Source organism: Toxotes jaculatrix, chromosome 11 (assembly GCF_017976425.1).
Source record: "Toxotes jaculatrix isolate fToxJac2 chromosome 11, fToxJac2.pri, whole genome shotgun sequence".
In the NCBI taxonomy this organism is placed as follows: Eukaryota; Metazoa; Chordata; class Actinopteri; family Toxotidae; genus Toxotes; species Toxotes jaculatrix.
In genome coordinates this window covers 17,612,647-17,635,512 of record NC_054404.1, presented here as the reverse complement: position 1 = coordinate 17,635,512, position 22,866 = coordinate 17,612,647, and the positions used below count along the sequence as shown (strand labels likewise).

Here is a 22,866-nt window from a genome sequence, read left to right as displayed (position 1 = left end):
CACGTGCTCCCTTCAAGCTCCCACATTCTAGTGTTTTACGCTCTGGGTTTTCAATTCCTCTGGTTTAGAACCACAATGAAAACGACACAACGCAGCTGTTCTTGTCATGCTTTCCACATTTGTATTGTTTTATAAATAATAATACATACGGCTAGTTTGTGCTACTGTAAGAGGAAAATGCTAACCAGACCTTGCAGAGATGCTCTGAGCCAAAACTGTAGGCTCCATCATTTGTCTTTGAGCAGCTGGCACAATTTACATATCCTACAGTCTGGATCACATGTAAATAAGACTGCGACCTTTTTTTGCAAAGCCATCTTTGTAAAGTATTTGAGATTCGCCTCTAGCTCTATACATAACCTGGATGATGTGGGAAAGACATTATGTTTTGTAAAACCGAGCTTTACTAAATCAGTAATTTTATTTCTGCTATCCTATATGTGGCGGTGGATCCAGTGTTCAGGTCTTTTGCTTAGTGTAAAGGTGGCAATACAGTGAAATACAAATACCTCACCATTATCAGTGAATGTACTTGTTTCCGCCTCCTATAAGCCAGACTAATAGAGACTAATCACTCTGGTTGTATGGCTGGGGCCGACGGGTCCAGTGAAGATGACATATGTAACTATTTTATTTTTTGACTGACAATTAACGTGACATGGTCCCTGTTGCCCTGACATGACAATGATTAACTACTTCCACGTGTTCCGACGCATTTGTGAACTTCATCTATCCTACAGTCCGCGAATGCATCGCGGGAGGGGCGGTACTTGTGGTCAAACGTCACAGTGGGCTGGACCATAGATAGGCTGAGCACACACTGAGCGGCGCCATGCACGACACCGAGACTAACCGCTAGCCAGCAGAAATGCCTCCTGAAGACCTCGACCCAGCCCGAAATGTTCTGCCCAGGGCACACGCTGTCGTACTATTTCACTGATACAAGATGTGAAGAGGGAATAATTGTGACAAAATGGCGAGGTTTTGAGTCTTACTTTTCTGTTTCGCTCGGTGTAGCGTGGCACAGGCAGTGGATCGTTTCCAAAGTTGTCGGTTAGCAGGGCGCGTGTGAAGGATCGGAATTAAAGGCGCAGTGCACCCGTTGTAGCTGCAAACATGGAGAAGAAGCAGCAGAGCGACTTGGACCGAGACAGACAGTACTGTGAACTTTGTGGGAAAATGGAGAACCTCCTGAAGTGTGGCAGGTGCCGGAGCTCCTTCTACTGTAGCAAGGAGCACCAGAAACAGCACTGGAAGAAACACAAGCTCATTTGTAAGGAAGCGGACAAGGCGCAGCTTCCCAAACAGAAGCCCGAGCAGGATCCGCAGTCGGGGGACAAGGCACCAGAGAAATCCCGAGAAAATAAAAGCCCCAAGCAGGCGGACAGTGCACCTTTAAAACAAACCGCGAACACAGAATCACCTGGGGACGGCGACAAACCGGGAGAGGACGGTTCAAACAACACCGCCACACCTAACGGACAGACTAGCTCATCCCCTCACAAACTTGCCACGGAGTACATAGTCCCGTGTATGAACAAGCACGGCATCTGTGTGGTGGACAACTTCTTAGGGGCAGAGACTGGGCTAGGCATTTTAGAGAATGTCAAAGCCCTGCACAAGACGGGCAGGTTCACAGACGGACAGTTAGTCAGTCAAAAAAGCGACTCCACTAAAGATATCCGAGGGGACAAAATCACGTGGATAGAGGGGAGGGAAGCCGGCTGTGAGAAGATCCGCTTTCTGATGAGTCGCATGGACGACCTGATCAGATATTGTAGCGGCAAACTGGGAAACTACACGATAAATGGAAGGACAAAAGTAAGTATTGCAGCAGGTAGTCTGAAATCTAGGGTATTTTTCATGTCTGTAAGCCAGTGGATGGTTGGGTGATTTACACAAAAAAAATGCAGCAATCAGGATCCATGATGCCAAATTAAAAAAAAATAAAAGTAAGTCTTGCAGGTGTGTGGTAGCATTACCGTCGTTCAGCAGAGATCATACTGGTCACTACTTTAAGATACTGTGTCATGAAGGTACCGTTACTTTCAATATCGACTAATGTGTTTGCTAATTAGACCCGACTTTAAGTTTAAGAGGCTAGTAAGTCCTCTCTAACTCCAGCTTGAAGCGTGGCTAATGCCCTGAGTCAGAAAGGTGGATTATTTCCTCAACACATACCATTTGCTTCCAGCGTGCACCAGGGCTGGACACATTTTGCTCGGTTTTTACGAGTTAATGTAAATTAATTTGCACAAGAAACGCAGCACAAATGGCTACGAATTCAGGAGGGAAGCACCCCATCCCCCTCATCCCCGCCAGTGCACTACTTCAAACATCTGAACAACTAATGATTAATAGCTGTGATTAAGTGTCTCTGCGATTGTTTCACAGCAAAGGTGTTCCTGTTATAAACTATGCAGCCAAGATGTGTTGATTTGTGGCTTTTGCTGCTTTTCCTGCATAAGTGTTTAATCTTTAATCAACTACTGTAATGTATAACTCATTGCTTGATTAAAACAAAATAAACTGATATCTATATTTTTTTTACATGATTTTCTGCACAGCTCAGAACAGAGTGCTACGAAATGCTTATTTCCTGTTGCAGTTTAGTATCTGAAACTGTTACAGATACAACCAATACAGTCTAATACAACAGTTGCACAATAAATCGTACCATCATGCAGGTTATAACTATAATTTTGTTACCAAACAGCTGTTCAGAACAGTGTTCATTCAGTTGTTTGGTAATTTTAGAGGCTGTAGTTTCACTTTAAAATAAAATGGGAAGGGCAATTCATTATAAGCTCCTCTCAGTATAATGCAATGCACTTAACCAGCAACACAAAGTACAACCTCTAAAACAACCCTAAATGAATCAGCACGTCTGAAACGTATTCAACAAAATCGGAACATTCTAAGTTTCGTGGAGGGACAGTTTATTGCTGTCCTGTTGGGCTGCAACGGCCCATGATTTTCTTACATATGTTCTATACAATATAAGAAAATAGTGAAAAATTCCTTTGTCATCTTCAGATTGTTTTGTCTAAACAGCACAAAATGCAAAGATCACAAAAGACAGGAAAAGCAGCAAATCCCCACCGTTGAGACACTGCAGCTGGGTAGACTTCAGCTTTTTCACTTGAAAAATGAGTTAAATCATTATTCAATTATCAGAACTTTTGCAAATTAGTTTTATCCATTGACAAACTCATTTATCATCTTATTGTTTCAGCTCATCGGGGCTGTTGGATTACACTGCATTAGCTTTAGCTACTACAGGTGTCCCTAATAAACTTTCAACTGAGGGTATACTTGCAGCATGCACAAGCAGATGACTCAGTGAGACTGTATAACACACTGCAGATGTTCTCCATAACATTCAGCTCTAACATATACGTGCTGCTATTAAATGCGCTAACAGGAACAAGGAGGACATCCTGTCCACGCTGATAAAAATTGTGCGTATTACATTAGACGTTTATGTGTTCATCATTTTTATGGTAAATAATAGGACGTGTGTGAAGGAGTGGGAACCGTGTGTGAAGGAGTGGGAACCATATGGCGAACAGTGGGATAAGTGTGACCAGGTCAGGCAGCATGAAGTCCAGCTTTCCTGCTGAATCATCTACAGGGACGCTGTTCTGTATCTGACTGTGACTCCTGGCCTCGTCGTAGAGAGGTGACAGGCTAAAAGAGCTAAGCAGCAAGCATGAATTCAGTTCAGTATCTCAAACAGACACAGTTGGTTAGACAGAGCATTCCTATGTCGAGAGGAAGACCTAAATGTTTCAAGGTTGGTGGTGTGGGTAGAGGAAACTGTGGGCAGCTTCTGTTTTACTGGGGTGTGTTTTCTAAGAAAGTCTCTTTAAATTAGCACTGTTTTCAGGCCGGTTCTTCACAGACTATCAGCAGCAAATGTACTGTGAAAAGTTGTCCGATTACCTTGTTGGTCATTTCTAATGGTTACCTTTTTGTAACCACTGTGCACAATTTAAAAAAAAAAAAAAAAAAAGTCTGCGTCAGCCCAAAGCAATGTCAACCTTGCTCTGGCTCGGTTGTTGGGTTGCGTGTGACCTAGGACTATTCTTTTAACCAGATCTGGTCGCCGTGACCTTGTGGCATGAGACCGACCACAGAGGAGATGAGCTGCTCTCAGCCTCCCCCCTCTTCCTCCTCTCCTGGGGGAAATGCTCTGAAGTAGATTGTCACTGTTTCAGTGAATAGATGTCAGGCTCAGTGCCTTTTCCAGGCAAACCAGTTTATTAGGAATGCCAAGATGAAAGGAATGCAGTGTAATATTAAAGCCCTACAGTAAATCCTACCTTCCTGAAGGCTGAAGTGATCAGTTTTTGTCGAGACTGCTTTAGAGACTTTTTGATAATTTTTGTGGCTGTAGTTGGGGAGAGGGTTTTGTTGCAATGTTTTGTCCAGCCAGTATAAATCAGTAAGGGCAGGCATAAATATTACTAACATCTCTCAGTATAACATAGCACAGTTAAGCAGCACTACAAACTGCAGCCTCCAAAACGATCACAAAGTTGAATCGACACCTCTCTGGAATAGTCCAAACAATAAGTGAACATTATAACTGTCTTGAAGTTAAATTTTATTGCAGCACTGTTGATGTTAGTAACCTGATGCATTATATGTGAAGTGCCTGTCTTAACTTATTGCCTCACAAATTAGTTATTTTATTTTCTGATCTGTCTCTCTACAGTTTTTGTTTTTACAGTAGTTTTATTTGCTTTGTCACTTTTGTTTCATTAGGTCTGTAAAGGCGTTTAAAAAATTATGGGACATGCAGTTTTTTAAGATAGCCACGGTTTTTCACCTGATGTGGTCTGGATAGAGGATTAGGATTAGCACATAAAAAAAATGATACTCCTGAACACTAAGGATAACCCCACTGAAGGTAGTCACTGTTTTATATTTGTCAGTGTGCCTTATCATGTACTGCTATCACAGTGCTTGACATTTAAAGGATCTAGCAATGAAAGAGCACACACTGGATTAAAGCCTGTGGCCTTTGCTTGCTTCAGGTACTTGGTTTTGTGTGCTGGCACAGAGCTCTGTTTGCTGTATGCTGTTATTTTAGGCTGCTCCTGTCCAGTGTTTTTTTTTTGTCTGACTGGTTTTTAGTAAACCTGAAACTTTTTTTTGGAAAGCACATTATTTCAGGTTGTGATGTTGATCCACGTATCTGGCCACTGAATCAAACACTGTTAGGAGCTTGACTTCCTCACCTACTGCCCTAGTTGCCTTGGCAAACACACGCCTGGACTGTGACCAGCGAAAATCAGCATGACTTGCACATATGGAAGGCCGCCAGTATCACTGGCTCAAAGGGATACAACACAATGTAAGCACAGTTCGCGTTGGGAAAGATAGAGGAAAAAGATTTTGCCCAAATAGTTATTTAATGTCATTGTTTCCATTTCCCCTTTTGACTTGATAACATTGTGGGAAGTCGCAGGCAGCAGGACATGTTTGTTTCTCTGCAGCTCCAGCATGTTGAATGCTCTCTGATGCCATTATAGCATTATCAGAGGACATGTAAAGAAGCTTGTAGCAGCAACATGATTGACCTGTCTCTAACCCACTGTTCCTGTCTGAGTGATAGTATGCCTCAGCATGTTAGCACAGTGGCTTACTAAGTGAAAGCTGCATTGCATTCTTACTGCTAGTGTAGAAAACTAGCATTTATGCAGTTGTTGTACATGAAATATGATAACTGTGTCTATAATGTTGTTTTGTAGATCAGTATAGAATTTAAACACTGGATTTAGATTAAATAAAGCCTGGTCCTACAGGAACTGGACTCAAAACAATATAATGCAGTCCACACAGTTTTCAGTATGCTCAGTCTGATAAGACAACACTGCACACATTTAGTTGACAGCAGCGTGACTGTCTCAAGCACAACTCTCTAGGGTGAAAAACAAAAGGACACTCATGGAAGGATAAATTCCTCCACAGTAAACGTAATGGTACACATTTATTGTGTGTCATGTTGCTAGATCTCCTCAGAGATTAAAAATAATAATTAAAAAAAAAAGACAGTCGCAAATAGAAGATGGTTTCTGAAGATTCATAACATGAGTTGTTAGCAGAGACATGTCTCAACCAACTCATTTTGCATTTAGTTTCAGGTAAAGGAACACACCCAGCGCTGAAACGATTAGTTGATTAATGTAGTTGTCAGTCAACAAAAACTTAATCCGCAACTACACTAACAACTGAGTGATTAGTTGCTGCTTTCAGTGTAAAAATGCCAAACACACCTTGTTCTAGCTTCTCAGTTGTGAGGATTTATTTGAGAGTGAATTCAGTATCTCTGGGTTATGGACTGTTGATCAGATTAAACAAGATGATTTAAAGATGTCACTGTGCGGTGTCAGTACTTTCTGACATTCAGTTGCCCAAATGATTAATGGATTCATTGAGAAATTGTCAACAGATAAATCAGTAATGAAAATAATTATTTGTTACATCCACAAATACATCAGAGGGATGGATGATGTGATTAAAATATTTGTAAATTTATATTTCAACACAAAGATATATTGATAAAAAGTAAAATTCCACCCAAAAACTGTTTGTGAGATAAAATACAAATGTCTTTGCTTGATGTAGTTTTAAATAACTTACACATCAAGCTGCTTTATCACACTGATGAAAAAATACTGTAAATTCATTATTGCCATAAAACAGTCCTGCACTGTTTTGCAGCATCGCTCACAATGACCTTCGAACCAGTATCGCAAAATTTCTGTTGTTCACAAATGTACATTGTGTATATGTATAAAAGTATATTGTCCTGTCGTTCAACTAAAGCCAAGCCTCTCAGTTTCAGCTAAGAAGCAGTTAAACCTAAACAAGATAAATCCACCCCCCTGTGCCAGTGTGATGGTCGATAATGAGCAACTGAGTTTTTATACTGTTGACTGTTGAGTTATTTGTTGCGTCAGTTGTAATATCACAGAGCGTCTGCAGACATGTGTGCTTTCTTAAGGAAGTTGACCGTTGACCTAAATCTTAAAGCTCTATATAGTAAGCAGACTAGAGGAAGTCATGTGGTGGTGGTCCTCTGAGCGGTGGAGCCAGCTGTACATTATGCTATAGGCTGCACGAGCTGCTTCGTTCCTTCCTCCTACAGTACCAGCATGCCCGACGCAGCACCTTGCATGCCACCTTTTTCCTGCTTATTGTTTTACCATCAGAAAGTAAACAATAAATGCAATAGTTTTGTAGTTAGTCAGAGCACACACAGGGCTCACACACCACCCGCAGTCAAGTGTGAGCTGTCCTGCCGCCAGCCGTCTCCTCCGCAGGTTTCCAATGATGTCCATAATACACACCATTGTTATTATTATCCAGCTTTCTATGTGTGAGATACCGGACAGATAAATGAAGGCTGGTAGTTAGATGCTAACGTGTCGTATGGTTGTAATATGCTTCATATATTTTGAACAGGTGCTCACTTGCAAACGTGAAGCATTTTATAGAATTTGCAATGAATCCAAGTTTGTTCTTGGTTATCTCACCTTGATATGCTGTGACTGTCTAAGCAGCACCTGGCCACAGTCCAAGTGGAGCCTTGAGAAAGAGGTCTTCTGTTTTTGACTGTTGACCGCAGCTGTAGAGCCGACGGACGGAGGATTTATGGCGAGCAGAGCATGGCATCTAACTAATTGTACCCGTTAAAACCAAATTTATAAAGTGATTAGGATAATTTTTTATTGTGAAAAAATGTGTTTTTCAAAGATTCCAGTTAAGTCATTTGTTATAATTAGCCACTTTATCGTTCTTGTGCCATAGTCCCTCCTGCCTCTCTACAGAAGGAGAACGGAGCTATGAGCTGATTGCTGATAAAGAGCTTTGACTCTTTGTTTCTACCCTTTTTTTTCTTTCTTATCCAACTTTTTTAAACTTTGACTCAAAGCGGCCTTTATATATTCAGCTTTTCATCTAATATTTCTTGCTGTGCTCAATCTTTTACCACTGGCAGCGAGAAAGTATCAGTGACTGATCCAATTACAGAATGAGCTCACTTGGCTCTCACACAGGCACCGACGTAGCAACTCAGTCAGGCTGAGCAGTCGCTAAGAAGTCACCGCTCCAAAACAGACACGGCACTGTAAATATCTGCTCTTAGCTTTTGTCATCTGAGGATATCACGGCAACCTAACTGATCGTGGGACAGCTTTAAAGATGAACTGGCGCTCTCTGATTCTGACTGGTTACTGTGTGTGATTTTATGACTTCAGTTAGTAGAACCAGTAGGCCTGTTTGTGTGAGTGGATCTCAGCATCAAGTTTGTTCCAGATGAAACTTAAAGCAGTTCTCAGAGTTCAGCCTGTGCATGCGTTAACAGCAGAACGTGCTGAAATCCTCAAGGCCGACAACTTTACACAATCTCCTTCAGAGTATTTGCGTAATGATACCAGAAACAGTTCTTGCATTTCCGCTGCAACATGTTGAGGGTGAAGGGTAGCGCCACCGCTGTATACGTCCCCCTATTGTTCACAGCCTACAGTAAAGAAGAAAAGAGTAAACTAGGTCATTACTTTAAACAGGGATTTCCTCTGGAGGCAGCACCACTGTCTGACAGATAAAACACTGAGCTATACTGGGCTGGGCCCCAAACTGTCTTGGTTCCCACACTCCCCTGAGCTACAAGGTCTTCATCTCAACTGTTTGTACTCATGTTTGGATAAGCATCTCTTCTGTGAAGTGAGCAGACCCCTCGCAGCTTTTCCTTATTGCTCCACCCCAATTCATGACCCATAACCGATAGCATCGTAGTGATCAGTGCGTCCTTCAAAGTGATCAGCAGAGTAGAAGTTCTCTGAAGTTACGTCTCCTTTGAGCAGATCCTCTCTTTCAAACCCCCAAAATCAGCAGTGATGAACAATTGGAGGAAATGCCCTGTCAGATATGTAGTACTGTTGAAACAATCGTTCAATTAATCAATCAGTTAATAAACGGAAATAAATCAACAATTTTGATAACCGGTTATTTGTTGGTTGATTTATTTATCAAAAAAAGAAAAAGTCAAAAGTTTTCCAGACTTTTCAAATAAATAAAACAAGTAATTTGAAGATGGCACGTTGTGATCTTGGCAGTGTTTCCCATTCATTGATTTATTTGTCACAGCCCACCACAGTATCAACGCTGACCGCCAGCAATTTTCTATTCTGAATACTTGCTCCATCCATTCAGATGAATATTAAAAATATATTTTCAAAGACTCAAAAGGGCACTTGTGGGAAAGCTCAACAGTCCAACCAGTGTGATTCACTATCCAGTTAATTTATTTTGAATATTTCCAGGCTTCATTGAGTGCTGCTGTGGCAGCTGAAGCAGCCAGAGAGGGTCAGGAAGGGATAGTTGTAGCTAATGAGAGAGATGTAGGAGAGGAGGAGGAGGAGGAGGAGGAGGAGGAGGAGGAGGACAGCAGCCAACATGCTGCTGTAGGAGGGCTAGCTAGGTTAGAAGCAACAGCAACAGATGAGATTGACAGAAAACACAGTCAGAGCTGTATTTATTGTTATTTATTTGTCACTAAGTATCAGGCAACTAAAATATTTGCAGTGGACCATATGTACAGTGTTATTTAATAAGGTATTATATGCAGTATCATACGCTGGGAGCTGAGGTTTAAAGTGGGTGGTGGAAAAACAGTTTTCTGCTGCTCCACTGATCTACGGCTGCGGTAACATGCTGACAGCTGTGCTATGTTACTTATTGTTTTGTTCAGTTTTATGTGCACAAGTTTTAATGGTAAGGACATTTATCCAACATTTTTTAAGTTCTCAGTGATTTATACAGTGAGTTTTGGTTAGGAAACAAAGAATGCAAACATAACTTTTGCAAACAAAAACTTTGATGACAAGACATCTCCTCAGGGGGTTATTTAAATGTATCTGTTTACCCTTTACTGCAGCTGAAGCTGAGATTTTAGTCACACAGAAAATCTGAATTTGTGCATTTGTAGCATCTACGTGGTGTGGCTGGAGCCCGTGGGTGTCAGGGGCTCAGGTGGTGGAGAGAGCCATCCGCAAGGTTGGTGGTTTTATCCTTAAGCTCCCCCTGGTCCCGTCTGCATTTTGCAGTGTCCTTGAGGAAGACGCATAACCCCAAGCTGCTCCTGATGAACAGACAAGAGCCGTGCACAGCAGCTCCAGCACCATCAGCGTGTGTGTGTGCGCGCATTGTTATTGTGAGACACTGTGGAACACACTCAGGTTAAAAGCTGTGAGTGATGGAGGTCTCAGAGTGCCAGATTGAATACAGTACAGAGAGATTTCTCTGTGCTTTTCAGCCGTGACTTTCCGACATTATGGAGGCTGTCTGCTTTTAAATATCCACTTTTCTTGATTTTGTCTGCTTTGGACATTTTAGAAATCTGAGCTGAACACGAAGTGGATTCTCTGACTTCAATTACACAGTCGATACATCTCGTTATTCATTTATTAATTTTTTTTCTGTACTTGAACAGAACATTTTCTACAGAACTAAGATAATGTAATCATTCAAAAAATAATTCAAATATTAATAAGAAAGTACCACAATGATTTTAACAGAGACATCCTGTACAAAATAAAGATGTTATTAAAGATAAAACAAATGGTAAATAAGGAAAATAAAATGAATAGAAACCAAAACCGTAAACACAATACTGTATTTCAAATTATTATCTCATACTGTTAATGAGTGAATTACAGAGGAAAAAATTCTCAGGTTTACTCTCCAATAGGTCTCCCTGTCTGGTCAAATTCCTCCTCACCCGCATGAGCAGCAACAGGGCTGCCTCTTCATTTGTACGCTCCTTGGCACAGCTTTATAAATCCATTTGATTTCATAATGAATTTTCATTTTTTATGATACTGTGGTGGCCGTGACGAAACTTCAGGCGTACCACAACATGTCCCTATTTAGCAGAAACACTGAGATTCTGTTTAGGCTCCACAGAATCATTCACACACACATTTTTGTTCAACATCAACCTATAAACACATTGTAGAGATTTGCATTTTGGGCAAGGGATGGAAATTCTTAGCCGACAGCCTTACTTGCCATAAAAAACACAGATTCTGTTAAAAGCATCATTATTCCATGCTATGGCCTGGAGTTACAGTGCACCCCTGCTGGGCAGTGTTTTTTCTTCTGCTTCTTCCACTGACAGCACTGAAGTAAGCGTCAATTCAAGCTTTTCCCATTTTAACAGAAGGTGTTTTGTTCTAGTACACAAGGTGCTCACTGTGTCTCCTTTATGTTACTCACTAGTTTTTTGTTATTCTAACACGACAGGTTAATTAAGATAAAGTCCTTTACTGGCAAAGCCATTGCATGTGTGAGTCTGAACTTTGGCACCTGTTTGCACTTACTGTTGGGTGTATGGAGAAATCACTGTAATATTTCTATAGTAATTTAATTATCTCCTAAGTAACTTTTGTTAAGTTGAAGGTTTTGGTTTGCATTTATATTGCTGTGGAAACACCTGAACAGTCATATCCTTGAACTTAACCATTAATTAATGCATAATTTAGAAGAGCAAAGGCGTGTGTGTTGGTTTACAGTAAATCGGTGGGTCTAGCCTCACATAAATAATGTTAGTTCTGCCTGTGCTGGTCTCATCCCATCCAGTGGAAGCTTGATTTATTTGAGGTTTGATTTGCAGATGTCTTAGACAAATTGAAAATAAACAGTAGCACACAACTTGTGTAGAACAGATTAGTCTCCCCCCACACAGAGGGATCCTCCGTCTATAGTCTCCTCCTCAGTTAAAAAGGGATTTAGTTAAATGTTTTTTTGGGGGTTTTTTTTATTGTATATTGGGGGAAAATAACTAATTATGTTCAAGAATATTACCCTGACTTTGGCACACTGTAATGAATGTTTTTGTAACCTCTCTGTGAGCAGTGGCGTTGTCTCATGACAAAAATAAATATTCTTTCATAAAGTAGCTATAATAATGACACTGAAATGGTTCTTTAATGTTTCTCTTTTACAGCCAAACTTGAAGATTAAACTGGAGATTAAAGCTGAGGAATATTTTTAAAATTTCCTGAGTTGGAACAGATGGGCTGTGTCTCACCTGGGTAAAGTCAACTGAGAAACAAACACATCTCCCAACTTGTTGAAAGTGCAGGGAAAACACAGCTTGTTAACTGGAAGTTACATCAGACTTGTTTCTGTGAAAGTAAACATAAAAACAAGTCTGTTTTAGTGGAAAAGTGGTTTGAGATTTTTACATAGTTTTGGATTATTGAAGCAGCATTTTGCTTGTGGGTGCAGAAAGTTGGTGTTTTATAATGTTGATTATGTTCCTGCTCAGTCAATGTGTGTCTGTGGCATGAGGTTAAGGCCTTTCGTTTGGCCTTAATGAAGGCCTCTGCAAGCTACTTTGATGACCTCTGCTTCTCTCTCTGGTTCATTTTCTGTCTGTAAATGCCAGTCAGCCTCTGACGCCGTGCCTGTGGAATGTAAACAAACGGCACAGCGAGCGAGGTCAACCTCCTAATGAGGGCCATCTAAGAACGCGGAAAAATAAGTGACTGAGAGGAAAGGAAGCTCAAATAGGGATAAAGGTCAGAGGTGAGGATAGCAAGGAAGAAAATCTTCCTGCAGTGTGAATGTTATAATAGGATTTTTTTGATACGAGTAGTTTAACTGGCATTTAAACCAAGTTATATTAAAATACTTAGCTCTGTCAGGACTGTATCACAATACCATGTTTAGATCAGAAAAGAAAAGAAAGGGAGTTTTGGGCATTAACATCCGTGATCTTACAAAGTGGTAATACATGTTTTATTGTGGAGAGTCAGGGTTTTTGTTTTGGGGTTTTTTTTTCCGTCAACATTTTGCCAATACAAACTCCCGTTCTTTCACGCTGTCCATTGCTGTCGCTGCTGCATTTTTCATCAAGGTTTTAGCTTCAAGTGGCCTGTGGTTCCCCAGCTGAGGGTTTGATCAAACGCTGTGTCTCTTCTGCTGTGCTTCAGCTTACTGTGTCCTCATGACCAGATCACATGAAAGGCAAACAGGAGTTAAACAGCATGTCATTCAAGGTTGCCGTTTGCAGACATTAGCTGATCTGCTCTCCAGCTTCATGTATTTTCTGTGGACAATTGGTGTACACACTCTCTTTATTATTCCTGAAATCCACACTCCGTTACTCTGATTGAATACTTTCTGTTCTGTGCTAGCAAGACAAATGGCATATACATTTTCACTTCTGTTAACAACTTCTACATTTTAGCACACCTCTACCTGGCATCCTCACAGTGTTACAACTGACCTTTCCTGCAGGAGTTGGCGCCTTATAGAGTTTCTACAGCTGTCCAGTTGAACGAGGTGAAAGGCAAAACTGCTATGTCTGTGTTTTTGTCTATTACCAAGGCTCTCACACCTTCAGTGAGCCCCCACACAGACACACACACACCCCACCCTCACACATCTGAATCCACACAAACACACTTTTCCTAGCAGTGAGATGACTGTTTACCCATCTCCAGCCTTGCAGCGTGAGCCGAGCAGTCAAGGGTGGGAGGGGTGACATAGCCGAGGATCAGCCAACCTTCCTCACGCTCTGCACGTAGCATGACCATTAAAATACTGCTCCCTCTGGAGGGAGGCCAGGAGTCAAAGTTTACAGCAGTTCACTCTTCTCTGCTCCAGCCCCACCCCTCTGCTTTCTCTGTCTGTGCCCCTCTCCCTCTTTTTCTCTCCCTCTCTTTTTACACACACAAGCACACTCAGACACACACACACACACACACACACACAAAAGCTTACTGTATTGCACCTTGCTAACAGGAAGTCCTTTGTCGCTTTGCGAGCCCCTCACCCGCCTTGATGATTCCCAGCAGCCAACATTCTTCTGAGACCCACCTTCTTCTTTTTTTTTTTTCTTAAATCGATAAAGTAGTTTGTCAGTTTGTGCAGCCGGAGGAAGACTCCCCACCCCCCTCATCGTTATGTTGGAGTTTTGTTGTTTTTCAGCTTTGAAGGCCCTGATACTGTGCATTCCAGTGGTAGCCTGCATCACTCAGAAGATGTGAGCACAATGTGGACTGACGCAAGCAACTACGGTCAGATGCGCAGGAAAATAAAATTCAGACGCATGTGTGATGTGGATGATTCCAACCCCCCCCACCCGGCACTGAGGGTTGCCAGACTGCACGTTAAGATTTGCAATACAGTTGCAGTATGGGACAGTAAAACTAACCTTTTCAAATGTATGTGCGTGGAAACACTTGCATAGTCTTAGTTCAGTGATTCTTTTCAGACCCTTGAAATGCAGTTATTTTGAAATATCGCATCCTCTATCTTTTCTCTGCACAAAGGATCATTTTTCACATTTCACACATTAAAAGTGACATTATTTTGCTTGGCACAAAACCAAGTGAAGGAGTTTAGTCTGCTGTGAATGTTTATAATAATGTTGCTATGGTTTTATGTTGATCCAACTGCATGAAAGAATGTGGAGGAACTTGCCTTTTGTTTGTCGTATCACTGCTTAGACATGATGCATGAGGGCTCAGTCTGCCCTCTGTGTTTGTGCACGTTCGCTGCTCACCTCAGCTCCTCTTTCAAGTCAGAAAACACACGCAGTGGCACGGTGTCACAAGTGTTGGTTGTAATTTCCAGTGCTTCTGGTTTGAAATCTGTTATACTACATGCATATCGTAGGCAGTGTAAGAACTCAGTGTTTTAAGACCATGGAAATGGATGGATGATTTTTTTTCTTCTTCAAAATTTACATCATGTTTTTCCATGGAAGTCTCATTTCTGAAGAAAGGACAAGGGTTTCTGTCACAGTCCTCCCAGCAGTGTGCGAGTCACCACTTGTGTGCGTCTTATTCCTGAGGGACTGTCAGTGTTGTATGAGTGCATTCGCTCGCTGTTTACACCAAGAAGTTTACAAGAGCTCATAGGGGTTCACTGCCAACACCCAAGCAGATCATGCAAGTCTTAATAGAGCAGGAAAAGGCAAGGGGAAGTTGACGTGCAGCACGATATCTCCGGTTTATTTTCTCGCTAGTTTAAAGTTTATAATGAGGCAGCTGGGTTGTAAGCAGCCTGTGCTTGTGTCAGTCTTGGTGCAGGTGAGGTAAGGACAATACAAAGTGGCTGTGCCAAGTCTACTGTATCCTCTTCAAGGGCCAACAAAGGCACTGACTGACTGACTGGATCCACGCTGGCACTTGCATTTGCATTGACACGCACAGTTTTAATGCAGCCTTGACTGTCTCTCCTTCATGTTCAAACAGCACTGCTGCTGTTCAGTGACACAAATGAGATCTAGAAATTGTAAGCATACGTTTGTGCTTCCGTCACCACATATCACATATCTGTGCTTACTAATCATGCTTTTCATCTTCCTGTCTTCAGGCAATGGTGGCATGTTACCCTGGAAACGGGACAGGATACGTGCGCCATGTGGATAACCCCAACGGCGATGGACGGTGTGTCACATGCATATATTACCTTAATAGAGATTGGAATGCCAAGGTATGTGAGTGATGTGTAGAGGAAATAATGTTCATCAATGACAGATGATGGATTTTACAATTTGAACTTTTTCAAGTTGTTTCTAAGTTGCTTTTTGTCAAAAACAGTGATTCAACTGATTTATAATTAGTGCTGAAATAACCATCAGAACAAAATAATATGCAAAAAGGACATGTATTTGGTCTTCATATTCCAGTATGCTTTCCTATCACAAGCATATGACAAGTCAGTCAAGTCACTGTCTCCATGGCAGGGTCGTCACCCTCCATCCTGCTTTATTCCTCACTCCACACCCGTGCGGAGTCAGTAGCAGAGGTTACGTGTCAGTACGTGCTGTCCGGCCACTCTCCCCGTTTATAATCCCATTTAAATGCAGAGATCCTGCTAATCCAGCCACACCCAATTAGCGAGAAGAGCGCCCCCATGCTGCCTTTTGACACATTCATCGCCCTTCCTGCAAGAAAGTGGATTTTCAGACAGACAGACGATAGATTGAGATGTGACTGTTGAAGTTTATTTGTTTGCTCATTTTACGAGAAATTACTAAATGGATTAAATAAGCATTTCAAATAATTCTAGTTTTTTGATGCACTTGGAAGAGTGGATTTGTTTTACTGCAGGAATGTTCATAAACATCAAATATAAAAAAAAGAAAAGACTCTGAACTTTACTGTCGCTGTCAGTGTTGTCCTGTGTGGCAGAACCTATTAACCCGGTGCTCAAAAGCAACCGCCTGCCCCGAGGTCTGACATAAACATTTAAATAAAGGCTTAGCTGTGGTCACAGATCAGACATGAGAAGAAAAACAAATTTGTACACTCAAATAAATAGAACATAATGGCATATAACATTGTCAACATTTTCCTGTTTATTCAAGATATCACAACTATACTTTAACTAGAATAATACTAAGCATATCTATGTACCTCCACCCAAATTCAAAACAAAACTGCATTAAACCCAAGCATTTTATTAAATTACATTGTCCATATCCTGACAGCTTTAATTATTTATTTTGGATGTTCATGTTGCTCTGTGTCCACCTTAGGCTACACAATATAGAGCATGTGCAGTTAAACGAGAGCAGCCAACATCCAGAGTATGAAGGGATTCAGCATTTGCAGGCACACGAATACTAAAACACTGCTGCTAGCCTGCTGCTCAAGCACTGGGTCCTCCTCCCTGACTGGCCATAGTAGCCACAACAACCTGTAACTTCAGTTCCTACGCCCACAGTAAGTTTACATAAATTTGAGAGATCAAGTTAACTATCGTAATTTGTTTTTCCTCAAATGACACCTGCCAGGCGCCACATCTTTGTCACTACATGCACAGATTGACAAAAACATAGGCTACACTGCAATGTGCTTAGCAGTTAATGTCATTGGACAAGTGGTTGAGGAACTCATCTCTAATTGAGAGACATAAACAGGATGTTGCACGCCAGGAAGTAACAGTAACACACTTCATAACAGAAAGCAGAAAATGTCAGGTAGAAGGATGGTTTTCATGCCTCTCCAAGGAGCCGGTGACATGACAACACGCATAAGTAGACGGGAGATTGTCTTCCAGACTTCCTCACATACTTGACCTTCAGACCTGTATATGAAAATTACATAATTACAGGAAACTCTGTTTTGCCTCAGGGTGCTAGAATGTGGTAGAATGCAGGCCATGCATGAGTCTGTCTTCTGTCTATGAGCACTACTAAACAAGGATGGCCATTTTTGGCTGTCATCAAGCAGGCCATAGGGCAAACTGAATGAAGAGGTACTGGGGACCTGTCTCTGTTATAACATAAAAAGCTAATTTGCTAAACTGTGAAATAACTGAATCACAATTGCAAAAGGATATACTACGTGTCCATTATGTCCTTTGTTGACTAGTTTCAGCCTGTGACTGCTGCTCCTCTTTGTTGATGCAGTTGCTATGGTTTTCAAGACCATTTCCCCTGACATATTACATAACCAGTATGTACTGTAGGTTTGTTTTTTTGACCAGTGCTTCTGCAAATTGGGCACAACTGACTTGGACCTGTTTAGGGTATAATAAGTGTCTGATACATTCGTATCAACGTGTTGTTACCCCATCACACTTTTTTTTTATATACAGCAGATGCTGATTAATGGGATTCAACCTAAGCTCTCACCCACTTTTGTCCCAGTGTTGTACATGATAATACCTATCCTGTGTGTGATCTGTCACTTGCTCAACACAATCACAGCTTTCGCTTGTTTCCCTGTATACTTTATCTTTTCCTGCTGACACTTTAACAGTGTACATCAGGTGGTCTGCTCTTATGTTAATCATCAAAGCTGTTAAATGATTTCTCTTGTTATGTTCACACACAGGCTTCAATGATTCAGTCGTGTCATGTTCTGGAACCTGGTTGGACATGTGAATAATTACAATCTGGTCTCTGATTGGCTGTTTTATTAGGCATGTGATAAGCTGTCTGTTATAGAATGCGGTTGCCTGGATACCAGGGTTCCATGGAAGAATGACATGGCTTTGGAATGTTCAGGTTCAGTTGTTCCAGTTATTTACCCCCGATTTTCAACATCATGTCTCTTCAACTGCTTCACTTCTTTTTAAAGTAATTATGAAAGTGCAACATATAGGTGCCAGGTTAGCTTTATTTATACTGTAAATCAAAGTTAATGTTGAATGTTTCAGTTCACATTATACAGTAGGTACATATAGTTCACTGTATGTAATTGTATGATTTTAAAGTATCAAGGTGTGATAATCATAGAGGTCTGAGATACTGAAGTATTTGTGATATCCTCAAGCCTCCTGAAAATCCCAGTTTGGCACATCATGTACTTCTGTTATGCATGACCAGTCACAAATTTGAATGTTCTCGTGCACCCATGTGACAAAAATTAAAGAAGCAAGCTGTACTGGTGGGAGGACAAATGTACAGGCAAAAATCAAAGTGGAAGGAAATGAATCAGGCACAGGAAATACTATGCTTTCTGTTACTAGTACAGATTCTGTACAAGGTACGTTTTAGGGTCTAAAGTCCAGCCCAAAATAAACAAATGCTATTCAGGATTGAAATTTTACACTTTACAAATTTTCACACTTTACAATAACAAACCTTGTTGTGAATGATCATACTGGTACCGTATGTGGTGGTAAACCATGTGGCTACCTTTTGCGAAGTGCTCTGAGCAGGCATGGGGGTATCAGGTTTGGCAAGATTTTTATTTGTTTAAGTGGGGACAGGGTGTCGTACATGGAAAAAAAACTTTTTGTTCCATCCATAGTTTTCACCACCCACTCGAAGAAAACGAAATAAGAAAAATAAATAATCTCCATATTGGTCTTGTCATGACCTTTTTACCATCCACTGTTGTGCCTGTGGGTGGTAGCACTTTTAGAACATTCTGAGTACTTGTTCGAAAGTTACATAATATTACTTCATTTTCTCTTTAAAGCCCAGAAACACAAATCTTTGCCTCTGGAGGCTTTTGTGCCTCCCTCAGAAATCACATTTAAAGTCCTCAAGATTTTGCTCTTGGTTGATTTGGCTGCACCCGTTACCACGGTAGCGGCAAGTGTCATTTCATATGACAGCAAACACTCGTTGAGCAGCTACATTGTCAGAAATACAGAGGAGCAACTGGTGTATCTGTTTACAGTGCAGCCAAACAAACACGCTTTTAAAAACCAAACTAATAATTGTAAGTGCGATCTGATTTCATGTTGTGGAAACACAAGTTCCATGACTTTCTGCAAGATTTAAAACTGAAGTGCCAACAAAAATAAATAAATAAATAAAATCGATCACAATCAGCACTAACCGCTGTGACAAATACAATTTATTTCCTGTGGCTTCTTCACTACAAAAGCCTCCCTGTGTTTCAGCAGTTGAATGCTTTTAACTAGCAGCAGTGGGTAAGGTTTGGTTTGCATTAGCAGAAATTTAATCTAGCTCTCATACGGTTATAGGAGCGTGAAGAGTGATGCTGATACCAAAAAGATATTAAAAACGGTATCTGTGGAGAACATACACGTCTTGTTTTCTGTGAATCTCTCGTGTGTCGGGAGGTAATTTGTATCCAACATGACAACGTGGACTCTACATTATCAATGAAAACTATAATATAGTGAGTGAATTAATAGATTGAATAGCTATTACAGAAAAAATGATGGCCAGTATTAAAAACAAGGTTTGAGTTTGCTCAAAAATCTTAAGGGCTGTATGTGTATGTCAGTGTGTCAGAAAATAAACACATTGGCATATCCATGCATATATATGGAGTGGATTTTGCTTATATGGGATATATTTTTTATCTTTTTTATGTTTTATATTAATGTGCATCCAGTGCAGAGTCATGTTCTCCTTTAATAAATCCTTCAGTGACTGCAAATGCCTGCACTCATTTTCAGGTACATGGCATGTTTGGGTTGTACGTGTTGTCATTCAGCATCAGTCCAGTCCAGCTTGATGTAGGTCACAGGGTCATATCCTGCAGGCGGGAGTCAACCTGGGTTCACTTTAGCCTGTACAGCGTAGTTTTCTGCCGACTGAATGTTACCACCAACTTGGCTTTACGTGCAGTTGAACAATTGTTAACATCAGCGGTCCTTGAGCTGCTTACGTGTTGGAGGGAAAAAAAAACATTTCTCCTGTCTTCTTTGACCCTATTGTGCTTTATTTAGTTTTGTCACACCACCGGCATTCCCCCTCATTCAAAGCAGTGTAAATGGGATTAGCATTACTTCTCCGACAAAGGGTGTGAACCTTTTTGCTCTGCTAGTTTGCGTGTGAAGAGAGGGGCCTATCATATCAGCTGTGTGAGAGTTAAAGCGGCACGCTTGCAGCAATCTGCTTTTTCACTCTCCAGGTCCTTTATCCAGCCGGAGCAGTTTTCCTGTGGGTTATTCTTCCTATCCCTCCACAGGAAAGCCGTCCCCCACTGCTGCTTCCTATCCTGAGCTTTCCTCCTAGCCCTTGGAGTCGGACAACCCTTTTCCTTTAACATTGTCGTCCTACGCTGATAATGTAACAAGCCCCACATATTGGTTATATTTGGGTGTCTTTTATATGAGTCGCATGTGCAGTTTTCGGGGTACTTTATCTCCTCTGCCTGAATGTTTACCTTTTAATGTGGAGGAAAACGATAGGAATCAAATCCAGAAACATGATCACTGCGGAGGCTTCACTTGGTGTTTACTTCCTCAAGTCTCTCTTTACCTTCCTGCTATTGCTTTGTCCTGATTTGTATACATAACGGGGTTGTTTCTTCTTGTTCTGCTCTTCCAGGAACACGGTGGCCTTCTTCGGATCTTCCCAGAAGGAAAGGCCCAGTTTGCCGACATAGAGCCCAGATTTGACCGTCTGCTGCTGTTCTGGTCAGACAGACGGAACCCTCACGAGGTTCAGCCCGCCTTCACCACCAGGTCGGCATCCAAGTCTGTCCACTGCACACGCTCAGATGATCCAGTCTTGCTTTGCAGTGACTCACCGCTTCGATTCTGTCTCTGCAGGTATGCCATCACTGTGTGGTATTTTGATGCGGACGAGCGAGCCAGAGCTAAAGAAAAGTACTTAACAGGTAGGACTTTATGGACAAAATGACATAATTCTGTTTCTGCAGTTTCCTTCTCTGCTTTTTTGCATTATCTCTTTGTGTGTTTGTGTTTCCTTTGTGTGCAGGTGCAGGAGAAAAAGGAGTAAAGGTTGAACTCGACAAACCATCAGATCCCAGCTAGTTGGAACCCTGCATCCCCTACAAACAGCCATTAAGTGCTCTGTCCTAAGAAAGTGGCCTATAGAGAGCATGTGTGTGTGTGTTTTACAAGGCAAAACAGCAGACTTTTGCTAGAGTGGGTGGAAGATCCATGCTCATGGAGACAAAACAAACAAATAGACAGTAATTTCTGTTCATTTTAAGCAAACCTGGACGACCCAGCGGACCTTGAATGTCATGACATTGTACTTAAAGGGATTGTGTGTTGTTGTTGTTTTTTTTTTCTGTCATTTCACCTCTTCGGTGGACAACGCTTATGTTATAGCTGACATTTTCAGAACATCACTTCAAACAGGAATTAAACTCAGAGAATCTACATCTTTTTGCGTATAGGTTTTTGCAGTTAATTCCTTAAAGGTACAGTGTTCTGCATATTCTTAACGTGTTATGCTTTTCACATGGAATCAGCTGTTATAAGCTACTGTATGGCAAAATGTGCTCGAGTTTGCAATAATATGAGGAATGATCTGAATTAAAAACACCCTTTTTCTGACAGAACCTCGTTGGTCTTAGTTTGAGTTCATTCACCTGCAGCACAGTAGAAGCGAAACTGTGCCGTTTGCCGTCTTGCTGCTCCTGCTCCCTGTCACACTGATACATGAACCATCTGGATTAGAGACAAGTTAGCAGTATCAATACACTGATCGGACTTGTGGGTAAAGGGCACACCGTTTGCCTCTGCCTTGCCTCCCCTCCTGTTTGCACTATGTACAGCTCCATGCCGCCCTCTGCTGGAAACCTACTGTGTACTGCACCTACTATTTCTGTAAATTTTGTGGCTTTATGGATAAATAAAATTCCATATGGTGAAAATGAGTTTCTTAACATTTGGAGAAAAAAAACCTATTTAGCTTTAGAACAGCTATCAACAAACCAGTATTACCCACAGTACATCTGTGATCATTATCCTTAAAGCAGAACTGAAAGTAAGGTTGTGTGACAGAAATATTGTAGCTGCACTATAATCAGTAGTGATTAAAACATTTTAATAGATCAAATGGTAAATGACATTATCAACCAGTAAATTATTGTATAAATAACTTAAAGCTGATTTTTCTGAAGTCATTTAAAGGGCTCGAGCATGTACCAGAGTTGGCTATTTGTTTTTCGGTCTTTGATTTAATTTATCAGTGTCTTTATATTTTAGCTTTCTGCATCAGGTGACAGAAGCAAATCAGAAGTCGTGTTACATGAGTTCCACAATCTCATAATATTTTACTACCCATACAAAGCTTTTCCAAGACAAGCTCCAAACTTAAGTCTCAGAAATACACAGTGAGGATGTTCCTGTTTTGTAAATGAACAACCACTTACCTGCTAAACTTTAAAGTATTAACTGCTGTAACTTTCCATGGCACATCATGTATTTAGAGCTTTCAGAATGCAACCGTCTTTGAAAACAGTTCATCAATAAAATGGGGAGAAGTGAGAAATATACATCAGGCCTGTTGTTCTTTTTTTTCTCAGAAAGGTTCCTCACTCAGGAGCATGTTCGAGCTTTTCATGTCCAACCCTGAACCACAGATTCAGCTGTCCTCGATTATAATCACTGCTTAAGTAAGTGCTTTACTATATTTTATTT

At 41.1% G+C, this 22,866-nt stretch overlaps 1 protein-coding gene across 1 annotated transcript; it reads left to right on the top strand.

Moving 5' to 3' along the window:
- The first annotated feature begins 818 nt into the window (after positions 1 to 818).
- egln1a (egl-9 family hypoxia-inducible factor 1a) lies at positions 819 to 22,708 on the top strand. Its single transcript, XM_041049484.1, has 5 exons — positions 819 to 1,821; positions 15,403 to 15,522; positions 20,798 to 20,934; positions 21,022 to 21,089; positions 21,191 to 22,708. Exons 1-5 carry the CDS (start codon positions 1,117 to 1,119, stop codon positions 21,244 to 21,246), a joined length of 1,086 nt encoding a protein of 361 aa, XP_040905418.1. The 5' UTR covers positions 819 to 1,116; the 3' UTR covers positions 21,247 to 22,708.
- Positions 22,709 to 22,866: the final 158 nt, after the last annotated feature.